This window comes from Neofelis nebulosa, chromosome 6, assembly GCF_028018385.1.
Source record: "Neofelis nebulosa isolate mNeoNeb1 chromosome 6, mNeoNeb1.pri, whole genome shotgun sequence".
NCBI lineage: Eukaryota > Metazoa > Chordata > Mammalia > Carnivora > Felidae > Neofelis > Neofelis nebulosa.
This window is the reverse complement of record NC_080787.1, coordinates 62,527,086-62,548,894: the sequence shown is the minus strand read 5'-3', so window position 1 is coordinate 62,548,894 and position 21,809 is coordinate 62,527,086. Positions and strand designations below refer to the sequence as shown.

At 32.7% G+C, this 21,809-nt stretch overlaps 1 protein-coding gene across 1 annotated transcript in view; it reads left to right on the top strand.

The window, feature by feature from the left end:
- Positions 1-21,809, top strand: part of LOC131514403 (protein eyes shut homolog) — a 376,531-nt gene that overhangs the window by 333,357 nt on the left and 21,365 nt on the right. The window contains exons 7-8 of the mRNA XM_058734359.1: positions 10,186-10,351; positions 19,989-20,128. Of these exons, the coding sequence (XP_058590342.1) occupies positions 10,186-10,351; positions 19,989-20,128 (306 nt within the window). The remainder of the gene's footprint in view (positions 1-10,185; positions 10,352-19,988; positions 20,129-21,809) is intronic.

Sequence of the window (21,809 nt, the reverse complement as noted above, 5' to 3'; positions counted from 1 at the left end):
CAAGGATCAGAGAAAACCTCCAGAAACAACCACAAAACAAATAAAATGGCAATAAATATATGTCTATCGGTAATTACTTTGAATATAGATGGACTTAACATTCCAATCTAAATACATAGGTTGACATAATGGATTAAAAAAGAATACAACCCCTCTATATGCTGCCTACAAGAGACTCATTTTAGACCTAAGACACCTTCAGTTTGAAAGTGAGGGGACAGAGAAATATTCATCATGCAAATGAATGTCAAAAGAAAGAGTAGCAATATTTATATCAGGCAAAAAAACTTTAAAACAGAGACTGTAACACAAAGGAAGACATTATGTAATAAAAAAGAGGACAATCCAAAAAGAAGCTACAACAATAGTGAATATTTATACATCTAAATACGAGCACACAAATACATAAAACAGTAAATAAACTATTGGCAATAATATAGTAATATTAAAGGACTTTTACACACTCCACTGTCATCAATGGATATATCTAACTAATAATCAACAAGGAAGGAATGGTTTTGAATGACACACGGGAGGAGGTGGATCTGATATATTAAAAACATCCCATTTTAAAAGAGCATAATACACATTCTTTTCAACTGCACACAGAACATTCTCCAGAATAGATAACATATTAGCCCACAAAACAAGATTCAACAAATTGAAGAAGATTGATGTCATATCATATATCTATTCTGGACCACAGTGCTCTGAAACTACAAGTCAAACACAAGTAAAATCTTGAAAGACCACAAATACATGGAGGTTAAAGAACAGATTAGTAAGCAATGAATGAATCAACCAGGAAATAAAAGCAGAAATTAAAATACATGAAAAGAAATGAAAATCAAAACACAAAACCTTTGGGATGCCACAAAAGTGGTCCTAAGAGAGAAGTTTAAAACAATACAGGCCTACCTCAAGCATGAAAAAATCTCAAACAACCCAACATTATACCTAAAGGAGCTAGGTAGAGAACAATAAACAGAGCCTAAAAGCAGCAGAAGGAAGGAAATAATGAAGATTAGCACATAAATAAATGATATAGAATCTAAAAAAATACAATAAAACAGATCAGTGAAACCAGGAGCTGGTTCGTTGAAAAAATCAATAACATTGATAAACTTCTAGCCAGACTTATCAAGAAAAAAAAGACTAAAATGAATAAAATCACAAATGAGAAAGGAGAAATAACAACCAACACCACAAAAATACAAACAATCATAAGGGAATATGAAAAACTGTATGCCAACAAATAGCACTACCTAGAAGAAATAGATAATTGAACCAAAAAACTCAACAAAAACCAGATGGCTTCACAGGTGAATTCTACCAAACATTTGAACAAAGTTAATATGTATTCTTCTCAAATTATTCCAAAAAAATAGAAAAGTAAGCAAAATTTCCAAATTCATTCTATGAGACCAACATTACCTAATGCCAAAACCAGATAAAGACAACACTGAAAAAGAGAACTACAGGCCAATATCTTTGATGAACATGATGCAAAAATCTTCCAAAAATATTAGCAAACCAAATTCAACAATACATTAAAAAAAACCATTCATCATGATCAAGTGGGATTTATACCTGGATTGCAAGGGTGGTTCAATATTCACAAATCAATTAACGTGATACACTACTTTAAGAAAAAGAAAGGTTAACAAACATATAATCCTCACAATAGATTTAGAAAAAGCATTTGACAAAATACAACATCCCTGCTTGGTAAAAACCCTCAACAAGTAGGTACAGAGTAAACATACCTCAAAATACTAAAGGCCATATATGAAAAACCCAAGCTAACATCATCCTTACTGGGGAAAAACTGACAACTTTTTCTCTAAGGTCAAGGACAAGACAAGGATGTCACTCTCTCCACTTTTATTCAAGCCCTAACTACACCAATCAGACAACGAAAAGAAATAAAAGACATTCAAATTACTAAGGAAACAGTAAAACTTTCACTATTTTTAGATGACGATACTGTATTTATAAAACCCAAACACCAGAAAGATGCTAGAACTGATACAGGAATTCAGTAAAGTTGCAGGAATCTATGCAAACCCATTGCATTTTTATACATCAATAATTAAGCAGCAGAAAGAAATCAAGAAAACAATTCCATTGAAAACTTCTCAAATTTTAAGATACCTAGGAAGAAACCTAACCAAAAAGGTGAAAGACCTGTACTCTGAAACTATACACCACTGATGAAAGAAATTGAAGATGTCGCAAAGAAATGGAGAGACATCCCATGCTTATGGATCAGAAGACCAAATGTTAAAATGTTTACACTACCCAAAGCAATCTACACATTTAATACAATCCGTAATCAAAATACTACTGGCATTTTCCACAAAGCTAGAACAAATAATCCTACAATTTGTTTGGAACCACAAAAGACCTTGAGTAGACAAAGCAAACATGAAAAAGAAAAGCAAAGCTGGAGGTATCATAATTGCAGATTTCAAGCTATATTACAAAGCTGTGTCATCAAGACAGTATAGTACTAGCATATACATCAATGGAACAAAATAGAAAACCCAGAAATGGACCTGCAACTATATGGTCAACTAATCTTCAACAAAGCAGAAAAGAATATCCAATGGAAAAGGAGAGTGTTTTCAACAAATGGTGTTGGGGAAACTGGACATCAACCTGCAGAAGAATGAACCTGTACCAATTACACCATCTACAAAAATAAACTAAAAATGGGTGAAAGACCTAAATGTGAGACAGGAAACCGTCCAAATCCTAGAAGAGAACATAGGCAGCAACCTCTTTTGGCATTGGCTGTAGCATCTTCTTACTAGACATGTATCTAGATTCAAGGGAAACAAAATCAAACATGAAGTTTTGAGACCTCATCAAGATAAAAAGCTTCTGCATAACAAAGGAAACGATCAACAAAACTAAAAGGCAGCCTATGGAATGGGAGAAGATATTTGCAAATGATATATTTGATAAAGGGTTAGTATCAAAAAACACATAAAGAACTTATAAAACTGAACACCCCCCCAGAAATAATTCAATTAAAATATAAGCAGAACACATGAACAGCCATTTATTCAAAAAAACACATCCAGATGGTGAACAGATACATGAAAAGATGTTCATCATCACTATCAATGAAATTCAAATCTAAACTACAATAAGATGTAATCTCACACCTGTCAGAATGGCTAAAATCAACAACATAAGAAACAACAGATGTTGGTGAAAATATGGAGAAAAGGGAACTCCGTTGCACTATTGGTAGGAATGCAAACTGGTAGAACCACTCTGGAAAGCACTGTGGAGGTTCCTCAAAAAGTAGAAAATGAAACTACCCTATGGTCCAGCAATTGTACTACTAGGTATTTACCCGAAGAATGCAAAAATACTAATTCAAATAGATGTAGGTGAGGATGTGGAGAAAGTGGAATTCTCTTGCATTGTGGAAAGCAAGCTGGTGCAGCCCCTGGGGAAAACAGAATGGAGGTGCCTCAAAAAGTTAAAAACAGAAGTACACTATGATCCAGTAATTGCACTACTGGGTATTTACCCAAAGAATACAAAGACACTAATTGAAATAGATACATGCACTCCTATGTTTATAGAAGCATTATTTACAATAGTCAAGATATGGAAGCAGATCAAGTGTCTGTCAACTGATGAATGGATATAAAGAAGATGTCGGAGATACATATGGAATATTATCCAGCCATAATAAAGAATGAAATCTTGCCATTTGCAATGACCTGAATGGAGCTAGAAAGCATAATTCTAAGCAAAATGTGTCAGTAGGAGAAAGACAAATACCATATGATTTCACTCATATATGTGGGATTTAAGAAAGAAAACAAATGAGAAAAGGAGGAAAAAGAGAGACAAATCAAGAAACAGACTCTTAATTGTAGGGAACAAACATGGTTACCAGAAAGGAGGGGGTGGGGAATGAGTTAAATAGGTGATGGGGAATAAGGAAGGAGTGCACTTTTCTTGATGAGCACTGGGTGATGTATGCAGTTGTTGAATCACTCTATTGTACATCTGAAAGTAATATAACAGTGTATGTTAGCTAACTGTAATTAAAATAAAAACCTAAAAAAATGTAAAAAGCCAAAAATTGATGGGATGCATGTCTCCTGCTACATAAACACATTAATACTTAAAGATAATTTATTTTCTAGATAATATATTATTATATACTTACACATAAATATTTATATTAAGTGTATTTATATTTATAAAAAATTTTGTTTATTATATAATTATATAAATATGTGTTTATATAGATAAAATATATTTATTTAATAATGTATTATATATTTATTTAATAATATATGTTTATTATATAATTATATATTTATAATATAAATAAATTTATATTATGCATAATATATATGTTTTCATATATTATTTATATATTTATATATTCTATATAAATTTAATATTTTATTTACTCCCAAATAGTAAAATACACCTAGGCATAGTTTTGGGATATAATTGACCTATAACATTACATAAGTTTGTGTACAATATAATGATTTGATACAAATGTATGTTGTAAAACAGTTGCCACAATGAGGTTTGTTAACACAACCATCAATCTCATGTAGTTACAATATTTTTGGGTATGTATGGTAAAAACTTACAACATTTACTCTCTTAGCAACTTTCAAATACACAAGAATTTATTCATCTTATAACTGGAAGTTTGTTCTCTTTGACAACTTTTGCCCATTTCCCCCCCACCTCCCAAAACAACACCAATCTGCTCTTCCTATGAGTTTTCTATTGGTTGGTTGGTTTGTTTGTAAATTCCACACAAGCGAGATCCTATAGTATTTGCCTTTCTCTGTCTGACTTATTTAACTGAACATAATGCTATAAAAGTTCATGTTTTCTGAAATGGAAGAATTTTCTCCTTCTTGTGTGACTGAATTATATACTCACATTATATAAGTCTTACACATTATAATATAAAAACACTCACTGATCAATAGATACATTTCCAGAGGTGCCTAGGTGGCTCAGTAAGTTAAGCGTCCGACTTTGGCTCTGGTCATGATCTCACAGTTCATGAATTTGAGCCCAGCATGGGAATCTGTGCTTACAGCTCAGAGCCTGGAGCCTGCTTTGATTCTGTTTCCTTCATTTTCTGACCCTCTCCCACTTGTGCTCTGTCTCTCTCTCTCTCTCAAAAATAAACAAACATTAAAAAAATAAAAATAAATAAATAAAATATATATATTTCCATATCTTGCCTATTGTGAATAATGCTGCAATGGACACTTATTTCTTGTTATCATCTAATTTATATGGCTAGGACTGCCAGTAGTATGTTAAATGACAGTGGTGAGATTAGGAACCCTTGCCTTGCTCCCGATCTTACAGGAAATTCTTGCAAACTTCTACCATGGAGTATGATGTTAGCTGTGTGTTTGTCATGTATGATCTTTATTATGTTGAGATACATTTCCTGCATACCCACTTTTTTGAGAGCTTTTGTCATAAATGGATGTCGAATTTGTCAAATGCCACTCATGAATCTATTGAGATCACCATATGATTTTTATCTTGCATTTTATTCATGCGGTACATCACATTTATTGATTTACATACATTGAGCCATCCTTATAACCAATCATGAATTTTACTCAATCAATGTGTTATCTTTTAATGTGCTGTTGAATTTGCTAATATTTTGTTTAGAATTTTTGCACTTATATTCACTAGGATATTGGCCTGTAGTTTTCTTTTCTTACAGTGTCTTAGTCTGGTTTTGGTATGAGGGTAATGCTGGCCTCATAAAATGAATTTAGAGCATTTCCTTCTCTTTTATTTTTGAGAAGAGTTTGAGAAGGATTGGTATTAGTTATTTAAATGTTAAATTTACCAGTGAAACCATATGGTCCTGGTAAATTCTTTTTTGGGAGGTTTTTGATTACACTTCTGTTTTTTTTTTCTGTTCAAATTTTTCATTTCTTTATGATTTAGTCTTGTTTAATTATATGTTTCTAGGTATTTATCCATTTCTTTTCTACTGTTCAATTTGTTTACACATAATTACCCATAATAGTCTCTTATGATCTTTTTTATTTGTATGGTATAAGTTGTAATATCTTATTTTTCATTCATAATTTAATATATTTGGAACTCCTTTTCCCTCCCTTGTTTGGTCTAGCTAAACATTTGTCAATTTGGTTATCATTTCATGAAATCAAATCTTAGTTTTGTTCATCTTTTTATTGTTTTCCTATTTTCTGTGTCATTTTTTGCTATAATCTATTATTTCTTTTCTTCTGCTAACTTTTATCTTAGTTCATTTGAGATTTTTCTTTGAGATTTTCTTTAATATATGTGTTTATCACTCTACACTTTCCCCTTACTCTCACACTCACTTCTCCCCCCCCTTACACACACACACACACACACACACACACACACACACACACACAGAGCAAAAGAGAAAGGTGGAGTATCCCTTATCCCTATTATTAGTATCTTTATTATATAAAAGAAAAACATGTCTACATATTCTTATACAGTTTATAGAAATTGGTAAATGCTTAAATATACATCAAGGATTACAGATGTTGCAATCGTAAGTATAAGGCATAATTTAGGGATATAGTTTCTTTGAAAGAGAGAAGTTTAAGATAATACAGCAAGAGAAGCAAAGCATCTAAAAGAAATCATTATCTTGCCTAAGAAATGTGGCTCTTAAAATAAGAAATCAACATGACAGTTGTTTTTAAAGCTTCTTCATACTATCAGTCAAGATCGGTCTCCCTTTATAAAAAAAAGAAAAGCCTTAAGGAAAGCATCATCAAATACATTTGATATATGAGATGTTAAATCAGTTGGTTAGGATTATAAAATTGCTATGAATATGTATTTTGTGTCAGTCAAATAAAAGTCACAAAACTTTGGTACTGCAAAATTTGCTCCTGTCTGATATAACATATACTGACATGGGATGCAAAAAAAGAGATTGCTTTTCTTTTTATGGACAATTCCCTTGATTCTCTTGCTTCGTTTTACTGTCATATGAAACTATTTCATGATTGCTTTAATTTCACTGTTTGCTTACCAAAATTATGCTCTCACAAGCTTATTGAAGTTCAAAGTCAGTTCAAGTTTAGTTTTCTAATAGTGCCAGTTAATTAGTTCACTGTCAACAAGAAGATAGAAGTTTATTTCCAGATGCATGTCTGTATATCCCCGCCCCTGGTACCCCACTCACTTTCAAAAGAAATAGTGCAAATGCTGATTTTTTTGCTGTTTTCAATTTTTATATATAAACTGGGCAGTCAAGTACAGGGTAAATTGACACTGCAATTTTCTCTATATATTTTGTTAGCAATTTACAAACACCTACTGTTTACTCCAATAAATGTAATATTAATTTTCTTAGAGAAATATGAGCTATATATTTTGTAGGATAAGGGCCAATTTAATACAAGTGATGGATATTTCAAATTTGAAAAATTCTCAGAAAAGGAGTTTAGTCTCACCTCTATATGGAGGAAACTTTTGATACGTGTGTTAGGGAGAGTATGCTGTGGTAATTAACCCCCCACAGGTACATATACACACACACATTTCAGAGGCCTAAACCAACAGAAGATAATTTCACTCATCACATGCCAGCCGTAGCTCTGTTTCTCATTCACCTTTATCTCAGGAATAATACTTTGAATATATAATCCATTTAGGGCAACTAACCATTCCAGTTTGCATAGGACTGAGTGCCTTCACTAGAAACAGGAATTCCAGTGCTAAAAAAGTAAATTCCCAGGTAAACAGTTGAATTGGTCACCCTAAATCCACCTTAACACAACACATTAAGCCATTTTATATGAAATAGTCGTGTTTCTATTTCATAGATGAAGTTTGAAATGCATAATTGTTGAAATCTATTTCCAGACTGCCACAAGTTTTTCTAACACATATTTGTTACTTTATACATGAATTCAATGAGAAGGAGTATTAAAACTAAGAATTATTGGGGCAGCAGGGTGGCTCAGTTGGTTGAGCACCTGGCTTCAGCTTAGGTCATGATCTCACAGTTTGTGGGTTCAAGCCCCGTGTCCAGCTCTGCACTGATAGCTTGGAGCCTGGGGTCTGCTTCAGGTTCTGTGTCTCCCTCTCTCCCTGCCCCTCTTCTGCTCACCCTTTGTCTCTCCCTCTCATACATAAACATTAAAAATGTATATTTTAAAAAACCCAAGGATTATTTTCAAAGCATTAATTCCTTGTGTTGATTTGGGGAGATTAAAAAATAAAATAAGTGAGCATTTCCATGTGAACATTTTTTAATGCTCATGAGACTAAATAAAATTGATGAGAAAAATTAATATTACCATGTCATCTGAGCTTATTGTGGAATTTTAGATAACGTCAGAAAGAACCATTCATTCTAGTGGAAATTAACTTCAATGTAAAAGAGAGGTTATTTTAGAGTAACTGAGTTTTACAAAAACACTGATTTGTTTACAGAAACACAAATTTTCTGAATCATTAAATTATATATCTATTTAAATTTATGAGAATTGAGAAAATAGTATTTTAATAGGCAGTGAGTATTATATTAGTAGCCATGTCCATGCGAATTCAGAATGACTACTTTTCCTTAATTAATGTTTCCATGTTATTATTTCTCATTTTTAGTGTTGATTTCAGTTAGTGACATGGCAATTTATTAATCATTATAGAGACTTATACTTTAAGATTCACACTTTGTCTAGCTATTAGGAAATTGTATTGTAAATCCAGGTAAAATGTCATCATGACTTGAAACCATGAATACAAAGAGAATATAGTGTAGTAATTGCATAAAGGAAATTACAGATGTTTATGATTCTTTGTGCTCCATGACTCAGCTGTTCTTCCCTTTGCCAATTTATGGGGATTTGCTCATTGAAAGTCTGGAGAAGTAGCAATTAAACTAGGGTATGCTCTAAACAGAATATATAATAGTCTGCCTCCAGGGCTTACATTTGTCTTATTGATATATCTCATTGTAAAACCTCAGTAAAGTAGCATGTATTAAAACTTAATGATGACTTGAGTGTGACTTCAAATTGTTTAAATTTTATTAATTTCATTGTGGATGTAACCAGATATGAATTGTCTTTGAAGGTACTAAGGATTACCATAGACAAATCATATTATTGGAAAATGTGCTTTATTTATTTTAAAATATTTTCAAATTATATTAAAAAATTTAAAAACCCAACAAATTCAAACAGTACTTTGGCAATTCATTGTGTTAATCCTGTTGGTTAATGTGTGCTTTAAATAGTGTGTCTCATAATACCGTAGTTACTTTTAAAGTGTAACATACATATATACATATGCATGTGCCACAGAAATTGTCATCTCTTCAGAGAAAAGGCCCAGTTAACTTAGGTCTGTGTGGTAGCTGAACAAGTAGATCTCAGAAAATAGATAATCACTATGCTCTTTCTGCCAGTTGGTTTCCTTCTGGACAAGGTGTGAGTGCTAAGTGAGGCATCTCTTGGCACTGTGACGTGCCTTCGGTTAGGGGACCAGTCCTGGGATTCTCAGAGGCACTGACTGGCCTGATGCCCCAGACCCTGTGGCTCTGTCAGACACAGTCGTTGGAAGGGCAGCTCTAGGGTGGGGCATGCACTGGGTCATGTACGAAGCTCTGGGGTCAGGGCAGAGTAGTTGGCACAACTGTTTTGAATCCATCTGACCCCTGGCATTTGGTCAGAGTCCCTCATGGTGCCCTTCTGGTCAGGGACTCCTCCTGGCCACAGTGGGATCCCCAGATGGTCATGGTGTCTGCCCCACCCTCTGGATGTGTGCTCAACAGTACGAAATCTCAGGCTAACACACAGCTAGGAGACATATATGTGACGTATACACACACACACACACACACACACACATTCCAGGAAACGGAGGGTAAGGGACTGTTGTAGATTGAGGAATGAGTCAATCCAGCCAAAAGAATCTAACGTAGGTATTTTGCACATGAACATGATGAAGATGGTACAGAAAGAGAATTTAAAAGAATAGAAGAAATAAGCAAAACGTTGTATAAAAGGTATGTCTTATAAACTTTAATTGGTACTTTTAGAAATTAGCTGTATATTTTATAAGCAAAATACTTATAAAACATATTTCAATAGTGTGTATATCATTTTGCATTACTTCCTTTTCTAGTATGTATGCACTTCAGAGTGCACAAGATACTCATGTTGGTTTGTGAGGAATGTTTGCCTAATTCATCTATACCCCTGCTACTGTGGAACTATCAGCCATGATATTTGTCAAGGCAAAGTCCTTCATCCTCCTCAGTCTAAATATGTGTGGCAACTGGGATTTAAAGGTAATCCAATATTTTTTTAATTTGCTTGAATCACTGCAAAATTTACTATGTAAGTATTCATTTTTAAATTATATAAAATATTTTATATCTCAAAACACAAAATAATATAAAAATGCATTTAGTACTTGTGATCTCTGATTTGTTCCTATAATAGACATATGCCTAATACCAACTACATTCCAGGAATTCTGCTTGGTGCACAGATACACAGTCATGAAGGAAACTAGAGCTATTCCTTACTCTTGTAGATCTATTTTTTGGAGGGGAATTATTGGGTACATACAGTGATAAGTATGTTATTATAAACTGAAATAAAATGTTCCTATAGAAAGAAATAGCCTCTCATGGAAGCCTATAACCAAAGGAAAAAAAAGAGAAAAATATATGGGCAATTGGAAGAGTAACTTGGGAGATAGATACGGTTTCCATGATTAAATGCCTCTTGAACAGAGATACAGAGAATGAGCCCAGGGTAGAGAAGTTGGAGAAGAGTGCATTTTAGATTGAGGGAATTATATTATTAAAACACTAAGTTTCAAAGGATATAAAGTTTCAGTTATGCAAGATAAAGCAGTTTTGGAAATTTACTGTACAACATAGGGCCTATGATTAACAATACTATGTTATGTATTTAAAATTTTGCTAGGAGGGTAGATCTTACATTAAATTATCCTATCACAAAAGGAAAAAAAGAAACAATAAGCAACAAAAAATTGGGGTGGGAAGAAAGTTCTAGAGGTGATGGATAAGTTTATGACAATTGATTTTGATTATAGTTTCACGGATCTATATGTAACTACAAAGACATGCAGTTGTATATATTAAATATCTGCAACATTTTATATGTCAAACATACCCCCCAAAAAGTGGGTTAAATAACAAAAAACAAAACAAAACAAAACAAAACAAAACAAACAAAAATACAACAACAACAACAACAAAAACCTCTGCTAAGTTAGAAGAGATGAATCCTTTGAAGACCTGGCTGGAACTCTGAGAACAAGAGTAGAGATAAGACTTGGGGAGAGCGCAATGCCAGAACTAAAATGTTGGGTTAAATATTTGTATTTTTATTCTAAAAGGCATAAGAAATCAGTGTAGAGTGGCACCTGGGTGGCTCAGTGGGTTGAGAGTCTGATTTCTACTCAGGTCATGATCTCACAGTCTGTGAATTGGAGCCCCGTGTCGAGCTTTGTGCTGACAGCTCAGAGCATGGAGCCTGCTTGGATTCTGTGTCTCCTTCTCTCTTTGCCCCTCCTCTGCTCACACTTTTGTCTCTCTGTCTTTCCAAAATGATTAAAGGTTAAAAAATTTTAAAAAAATCACTGTAGAGTTTGACATTTTTAAAAAAATGATCAAGTGTAGAAATAGATTCAAGACAAGGAAATTGATAGTTGTAGAGCAGTCATATTGTGAGGGGATTGAAGATTGAAATACATGGAAGTTCTTGTTTACGGACTGAATACAGAGAGCAAGTGACAGAGGTATCAACAGGAATGTGAGATTTCTGGCTTTCACACTTGAAATGAAATAATTCCAACACATATTTTATCAAATATGTTTCTAATTATTTTATACAATGGCAGTTCTTGTTTCAAAATCTGTTTTGATAAACATAATTTTCTGTTCTATGGTTATACTTTGTATATTATTTGACTTAATTCATGCAAACTGATCCACATTCTTAAAACTGTATGACACTTCAGTTAAATCTTTTAAAGACTCCTCTGTCAATGATATTTTGGCATGATAGTTTGTTAACAATCAGAAAATTAGTAGATTTGATATATCTGTTCTCAACTAATGGCTTATTTTATTCAACTGACAGCAGCTGCACTTACAACACTACTATTACATTAAAACAGTGTTGAAGTAAACTAACAATTAGCTTTTTAGACAGTAGACATGATAATTTATTTCATTATGCTCGTAAAATGATATTCTGGAGAGTTAACAACCCCTAATGACAAAAATAGTTATCGGTTCATTAAGCAGATCACACGTAAGACCAAAAGTGGTAGAAGAGAGCAATGACTTGTTGATTATTTTATGTTAGTGCTAAAAGGAACTTCAGAGGTTGTGTTATGAATACTTACTATTTTTAAAATGACACAAAACAAACAAGAGCAATCAAACACAAAACAAACAACCACTTAGGTTAGAGAAGTTACTTGATGGAGCTGGTCTCAGGACTATTTAGGCAGTATGTTAGCTCAGTGGTTTTAAACCTTGAGCACATAATATAATCACCTAAGGAACTTTCAAAATCTACTACTGCTGGACTTCCATTACACAACAATCAAAGTGAAATTGTGGTGAAGTAGACATAGGAGATCTTTAAAGCCTCCCCAAATGTTCTAATGTACAGAATGAGAAACATAATCTGCTGTTAAAGCCAAATCAGTTCATGGACTTCAGTGCCTGCATCATTTTCATACTCTATTTTTCTTTGTCTCAAAGTAGAAATAATGCATGTGTCCACTTAATTTATTTTAAACATTAAAATTCTTTGGAACTAAAAATGGCTACAGGGAACATATTCACAAAAATAAAATAGCAAATATATTTTTTAGGAAAAATAGGAGGAGCAATAGGAAATCAAATAGTTTGTGGATAAATCATCTCTGAGTAAACATACTTTTATGAATGACAAAGTAAAGTAAGTTTACTTTAAAATAAAACAAATACACTTTTAAGACATGGGGGTAATATAAAGTCAAAATTTTGTTCATGCATAAATCAACTTTGAGCAATTATCATCAAGGTAATATAAGTGTATTTAGTCATTATCCTTTCATGGAACTATGTTTAGAACTTAATGAACATAGCTAATTATTACAAAAAAAGATGAAGTATGTGTCTTCCACATCTGAGAATCTAAATTACTTGGGCTGTCCAAGCTAAAGAAGCCAGTGTGATGAAACTCAATAGAGAATAAATAGGTAGAGCTATCCCAATTCCTTTTTAATGTCAGTACAAAGATTCAACAAGCAACTTCTCCCAGTAAAGTTTTCAAAACAAAAAAGAAGTTAGGATAAATTTTAAAAAGTATGTAAATATAATTACATTTTATGCAATACTTATTTTGTTCTGCTTGTTTCTATTAAGATCTCATTTCCTTCTCTTCTCATAAAATATAATTGAAGAGGAACATTAAAATCAAGCTGGTAAATTTGCACGGGGTGCATTAATTTTACCAGTAGTAAAATTATTTTAATTAAGAGATTTTTCTACCAACTAAATGAAGTGTCTTACACGCCCAATCAATTCTTGCCAATATGATTGCTCTACAAAGAAGGGATGATAATTAATTAGAAGAAGCCCCTTCAAGGACAATTGGTCTACAGTGCACAACTTGAGAAAGAGCTGACATGCACTGTTTCTTTTCAATGTCATCATCTATGTTCATTATGTGTGTTATTAGGTTTGAGAAAAGGAGATACTGACAGAGTGGATAATGAGTTGTGAAGTGAAATAAGATAATATGAATTATGGTTAAGAAAAGATGAAATCATAGCAAAAATGAAGAGATAAGTTCTCTGAATACCTTTCTTTTTTAAAGCTTGTGATCATTACAGCTTAGTTAACCAAATTTAAAACACATTTACAACATTTAATGTGTGATAGTGAAGTATTTTTTTTCTAAGTCAATAACGAGTGCCGTGATGTGAATTGGTATGGCAAACCAATATGTACTTCAAATTCCCCCTTTTTTCTTTACAAGTAGTGGCTCTTATTTCTGGTATAAAATATTATAATAATTATAATCTGCTCATTTAAATGACTTTTATATTTTGTAATGATTGTTGGGAGAATGGAAAATACTGAATCTCCAAAGCAATCTTTATCAAAAGTACTTTTTCCTACCACACTGCTCCACTTTCAAGTCTTTTGTTGAATACTTGCTGTTATTTCTATTTCCACTTAATAATTTCAGGCCTTAATTCAAGATTTAAAAAAGAAATCTGAGTGTTAAAAACCAAATGTATTTTAGTGCTTTTCACTTATATCACTTATAAAAAAATTGTACAGTAACAGGATTATGTTAATTAATTATTAAGTAAAAATTAGTGGCTTTCATATATAGATAAGAACTATTAAAAGATTTAATTGGAAAAACAATTTCCTGTAAACAGCAGTGAAAATATGAAAATACCCAGGACTAAAATTAACAAAAATGTTATGTAAGTTCTACATTAAGAAAACTTTGTATATTGCCACAGTATAGTTACAAAGACACAAAATCTAAAAGAAATTCTAAAAATATACCATGCTGTTGGAAAGGAGACCTAATGTATTAAAGATTTCAGCTCTTCATATTATTCACATATTTATTAAGATTTCAATAATATAACAACAATGTTCTTGTGTTTGTTTTATTTATTAAAGTCCGCCTGGAAAACTAACTAAATAATGCCATGCATACTCTGTAAGAGTATGTTATGTTGGTTGTGGGGTAGAGATTTAGTTCTGCCAAATAGTCAAGTGTATTATACAGCTTCATTAATGAAGAACATTGTACAATTGCACCGATAGTCAAAAATATGCAAAATACAATGTTCAAATATAAATTCAACTCATGAAGAAAAATTAACATCTAATAAAATTTCCATCTCAATCAGGGTATATAAGAATTACTGAATAATTGGGGTTGAACAACTTGATAATCATCTGGAAAAAAAAGTGATTTATATCTTACTAAGCATACTCTGAGTTAAATTCATACCAATAAAGTTTTAAATATAAAGATTTAAATGATAAAAATATCAGAAAAATGTCGGAGAATTACTTTTTAAATTTGGATGGGGAAGACCTTTTATAGCTACCAATCAAAATTTAGTTGCCAGAAAGAAAAACTGGTCACTTGATTACAATACAAGCAAAAATGCCTGTTTGTGAAAGACATCGTAGAAGCATTCAAATAAACAAAAACTGTTCAGAGGCATAGAAAGTATTCCTAAATGTAAGAGAATGTTCAGCGTTACTCATAAAGAGAACAAAGCAAATTTTAAAAACACAATAAGTAGATACTTTTTCAATTATAAATAAATCTGGCAAAAAATTTGAGTGATTTTATGCATTGCTTGTGAAATGTAAAATCACTATAAAAGTTGAGCAAGGTAATTTTGCAATATCCATCAATATTACAAATGTTTATACTTTTTGACTTAGTTTTCCCATCACACACGCTTCCCGTCCACATACTAAGTAATAAATGTGCAAGATTATAATTGGAACCAACGGCTGAGGAAAAGAATGAGCACAGATATAGAAATGATTATATAATACTCCTAGTACTTATATGACAATCTATGAGATATATGATACAGGGAAAAGAAAGGAAGACATCCAGTAGTGTGAAATTGTGTATACACTAAGCCACCTTTTGATTTTTTAAATACTTTTTAAATATTTTGAGAGAAAGGGAGAAAGAGAGCACACACAAAGGAATGGGGGATGGGCAGAGAGGGAGAGAGAAAGAATTCCAAATAGGCTCTTCACTGACAGCCCCACACAGGACTTAAACTCATGATCCATGAGATCATGACCTGAATTGAAACCAAGTCAGATGCTTAACTGACTGAGCCCCTGATTTTTTATATTCATCTTGTAATTATCTCCCTGGAAGCTTTTTTCTATGTTCTTTGCCCCAGTGTTCTGAAATTTCACTATGTTGGGACTTATGTTGCAAATTATAAATTTTTATAAGTGAGATATAATTGCCATTTAACACTATATTAGTTTAAGATCTAGAACATAATGATTCTATATTTGTATATATTGCAAAAACAGTCACCACAGTAAGTCTAGTTAATATCCATTGCAATACACAGTTATATTTTTTTTTTCTTGTGATGAGAATTTACAAGATTTACTCTCTTAGCAACTTTCAAATATACAATACAGTGTTGTTAGCTATAGTCACCATGCAGTACATTAATTGCATCTCCAGGACTTATTTATTTTATAAGTGGCGGTTTGTACCCTTTGATCACCATCACCTGTTTCACCCATCCGCTACTCCCCTCTTCTGACAACCACCAATCTCTTCTCTGCATCTGAGTATGTTTGTTTGTTTGTTTCCCCTTTTAGATTCCACATATAAGTGAAATTATACTGTATTTATCTTTCTCTGTCTGACTTATTTCACTTAGCACAATACCCTTAAGTTCCATCTATGTTATTGCAAACGGAACAATTTTCTTCTTTTTTATGTCTGACTGTGTTTGTGCATGCACACACATGTTTATCCATTCATCCACTGATGGGCACTTAGATTGCTTCCATGCCTTGGCTATTGTAAATAATTCTTCAATGAACATGGGGATGCATATATCTTTTTAAGTTAGTATCTTTGTTAACTTTAGATAAATATTCAAAGGTGGATTTACTGGATCATATACCTCCTGTACCAATTTACATTCCTGTGATTGTATTCTTGTTCATGTGTAAGCACTTGATAAACCCTTTATTTGGAAGCATGTGTCTTTCAGTTTTTAGGTAGTCGCTATATTATTGCATTAATAATTCTTCTTTTCTGTTTCCTATTTCTGTAACTCTAAGTCCAAAAAGTTGATATTGCATCCCCAGAATTGATCTCATTTTCTCATAATTTCTTTGTCATTTCTTTTTGTTTTGTCCTATTTTCTAATCTACTCTCTCAATTAAATATATGAAAACTAGTGTTTATTTCTTATTACATTGTACTTTTCTAGACATTTTTACTATTGTCTAAAGTTGTAAATTACCATAACATTCCACCTTTTGTATAGGTAATATAACTTTTTTATATAACTCTAAGAATATTATAGTTTTGATTGGGTTTAAATTTTTCTCCTCCATTCAGTGTCTCAGTTTCTGTAAGTATTTCTAATTATGGTTTGTTCTTTCTTATTTGGAATCTTTCTGCCAAATGTTGGATGATCATACTTAATGGTGATGACCTAACAAGACTCATTGGAAGCTTACCATGTGAACATGGTTTTTGATAAGTGGCAGCTCTATAAGAGGGTTGTAAGTTGACAGCTGGCCATTCAGTGGGGTAATCCTTTTTAAATTTTTTTTTCAACGTTTTTTATTTATTTTTGGGACAGAGAGAGACAGAGCATGAACGGGGGAGGGGCAGAGAGAGAGGGAGACACAGAATCTGAAACAGGCTCCAGGCTCCGAGCCATCAGCCCAGAGCCTGACGCCGGGCTCGAACTCACGGACCGCGAGATCGTGACCTGGTTGAAGTCGGATGCTTAACCGACTGTGCCACCCAGGCGCCCCACAGTGGGGTAATCCTAATGAGCTTGATATCCTTGAGGCAGGAGCCTCTAAGATCCTCTTTCCCCTGAGAATAAACCTTGACAAATATTTGTTTGTGGGCCAGCAGGGAGGTGAGTGATGGGTCAGAATAATTATCTGCATTTGTGATTTGAGAGAAAAGCTGTGTCAACTAATCACCCTGTTGCCAGACTACTATTTTCTCAGACACTTTTAAGTCCTAAAAATCTTAAGATTTCTGCTACGTAGACAAGTTTGATTTTTTTATAAGTATGCCCTGTAATTAGACTTTTGATTATTACCATTCTGCGAATTTACTCACTATATTCCCACCATCTTTTCAACTTCTTGAAATTTATTGAAAACTTGCTCAAAAAACAATATTTTCTCACTGTTGCCTCCTTTCTCGTTCCCTGTGAATTAACACTTTTATTTTATTTTCCATTACCTCCTTTTTGAGGCTTTAAGAGGAAGAGGGGATGATATTTCAGTCAAATCCAAATGTTTAATAAGGTACATCATTATAGAAAATTCTGTGTCTATAAATTGGACAACTTAAATGAAATAGATAAATTCATAGAAAAACACTAGTTGACAAACTGATCCAATAATACATATAAAATCTGAATATTTGTACAATCTCTAAAGTAATTGAATAGTTTTAAAATATCTTTCCAAAAAGAAAAACACTGAAAATAGGTTGTCTTTATCAAAGTTCTCCCAAATATTCAATAAAGAGTTACATCTAATACTATGTAAACTCCTTCAGAAAATAGAAAGGAAAATTTATCAATTGATTATATAGGCTAGCATAGCCAAGTTTGAGTTATTTTATCTCAGCACATTGAAGATATGATTTTTATTGACATCATGAAAGTTACTAATATTTTCTTCTTGTGTGGCTGTTCTGATAATCTCACGCATTGATTACTTTATGACTAATTTAGTAATAATTTTTATAATGTCAAAAGTTATTAGCAGTTAAATTACTTTGGTAAGGTTGAAAATGTTTGGAATGTTCTGCAAGGCTTCCTAGCTTCTTCTTTTCCAAAGTTATACATAAGATGTCTAAATAAGTTTGCACATGGCAGGAAGATTTCAGCTTGTGAACCATCTCTACTTTACAATTCAGTTGTAAGTTGCATAGCCTACATAATATTTTCTGGAAAGTCATGCCTCACAAACAATAGACTTTAGGTTTGTTAACCATAAGCAATTCTAAAATTGGACTATTTACTAGGATTCTGTGGGCAAATATTATCTACCTAATAAATTTTATTGGTCCCTTTACTAGGAGGTTTAGTTATGTTTAAAAGAAACTATATCCAGTCTCCTGTGCTGTTTCAGTACCTGGGAATATTACACCATTAATAAAAAATAATAGGTTCTCAGCTTAGCATAATTAGTTCCTTTCTCTCCACAATTCTGGGATATCTGATTTGTTTGTTTAGATTTTGTTTCCAAATCTCTCATTCCCTTATTCTCTGTTTACCAATTATATTAATCTTTTTCTATAGATACTTCAACACATTTATCATAAATATTTTGTAATCTTGATATAATTCTAAGTCTGGGTCATCTGTTTTTTACTGTTTCCACTTGAATATAGGTCATTTTGTTTTGCTTTCTTGCAATGTCATTTTTTATTGTATCGCAGATAGTATGTCTAACAGAGTTCAAAGTAGCTAAATTATATATGTATATGTATGCATATGTTTATCTATATCTCTACTGACACTCTCACATAAGCACACTCCCTTCTTTTCAATGAGAGGGCTGTGATGACATGCTAATAATGTTTCTATTATAAATATTCTAAGGATGTTTTCCAAATATATTTTCAAATGATTCCTTATGCAGCAATGTATATAAAGAATAAAAGTACTTTTTATGCAAAATGTATTGTATTTGTATGTATTAAGTCATCTTTATAACCATTAATTAGAAATTTATTTGACATTAGAGTTCAGCCTTATTCTACTTTAGGTCTTTTTCAAATTTAGTATTCTATTCACATAGAAACTTATTTTGTGGTAGATGTTCTCAAATTGATCTTACCTAGTAATTTGACAACTGTCTTTTTTAAATTTTTATTTATTTATTTTTGAGACACAGAGAGAGACAGAGTGCAAGCAGGCGAAGGGCAGAGAGAAAGGGAGACACAGAATGTGAAGCAGGCTTCAGGCTCTGAGATGTCAGCACAGAGCCTGATGGGGGGCTCAAACTCACAAACCACGAGGTCATGACCTGAGCTGAAGTTGGATGCTTAACCAACTGAGCCACCTAGGCACCCTTGACAACTGTCTTTACTAATTTAATGTAAATTTAATTTTGTGAAAGATTATTTAATTTTTCATCCCTTTGAAAGGATCTGAAGATGAAAAATGTGAAGTGGCTGTTGATGTCTACTTCTTTCTCTCTGCGAACTGGACTGAAGATGCTGTCTATGTGAACACATCTGAAGATCTCCGTTATGTATTTTGTTTTCTATGTCAAGGAAAAATGGAGGTAATATAATTCCTTATTTGTCTCTTTAACTCATAATATTCTGATTTGAAAAAAAAGCTAAAATTGTTAAATTTGCAAATTCAGTGTTCAAGATGTGTGTAGCTTAAATATAACCTCATATTGATTGAGATTTTTGATTGACGGTGGTTATATGACATTTTGGCTTCTGCACACATGCCGCCCATGGTGCCTTTTGTTATAATTGTATATATTTATGAATTGTATATTTGTGAGTTTCTAATGAGAAGTTTCTCTGACTGTAAGGTCAAGTTGCATCTTTTGTGCACATGCTCAGCTCTTGGAAGTCCTCTGTGGCTTTTGAGCCTGCTCTGTGGCTAGGCCTTTCCTGTTCTGTTAGCCCTTAGAGGAGGTTCTTAAGCTATTGTTCTTAACTCTCAGGGGGTAGCTGCTAGGCTATGGTCAGTGTCTGCTTTATCCCTCCTTGCTATTGCCTAACTGTCTAGCACTTTTTGTATTTATAATATAGACAGGTAATAAAGAGATTTATCATTTTATATGTAGTCTTTTTGTGTTCCATTTATGCTACAATTTGCTGACTAAGTCTCTCAAACAGTTGTGATTATATCACCTTTTTGTTTAAAGATCATAATTAAATCTCCAGGATATTTCCAGGGGGCGCCTGGGTGGCTCGGTTGAGCGTCCAACTTCCGCTCAGGTCATTATCTCGTGGTTCATGAGTTCAAGCCCTGCATTGGGGTCTGTGCTGACAGCTCAGAGCCTGGAGCCTTCTTTGGATTCTGTCTCCCTCTCTCTCTTCCCCTCCCCCACTCATGCTCTCTCTCTCTCTCTCTCTCTCTCTCTCTCTCAAAAATAAATAAAAACATCTATATCTATGGGAGATTTCCAATCTCTGGGTAACTTTACCCCTTAAATTAGGGGCCTAAGGCAAGAATTCAAAGAATGGCTCTCTTTTTCCCTATTTCACCTACATCTTATACAAATTAGATAATATTATCAAACAAATAACAATAAGAAACACAAAATTTGGAATCTTAATTTTATTTTTTAAAATTTATTTTGAAAGAGAGAATCCCAAGCAAGCTCCACACTGTAGGCATGGAGCCCCATGAGAGGCTTGAACTCACAAACCATGAGATCATGACCTGAGCTGGAATGAAGTGTTCGACCTTTAACCGACTGAGCAACCCAGGTACCCTGAATCCTAATTATAAAGAAATAAAAATCCTTTTTGTCAAAAAGATTGGGGAGTTTTCCAAAAAGTTTAGAGAATTAACAGAGTATTTGTAACCCCTCTTGTCTGGACATAACCTAATCTGGTTATTTTATAGAAACAAAAACCATATTATAATTTTATGTTTGATATATTTTGTATAAAATTTTGAGAAAAGATTCATAAACTTTTCATTATAAATAAATCCATTAATACTGAGCTAATATTATAAGAAATAATACAAGTCAGTTTACTTCAAAAAAGAACCGTCTAGAAAGGCATTACAAATACAAGCAAACAGATGTCAATTTCTCAGAACTTTTAATTTCACTTATGCTCTCATAAACATATATTTTGTATAGATATATATGTATGTATATATATGGATGTATATACACATTCATAAACATATGTATTAAGCTTCATATAGTTTTACATGTATGTATTTAGCCATTCACAGATACATGACTATGCACATAAATGATTAAA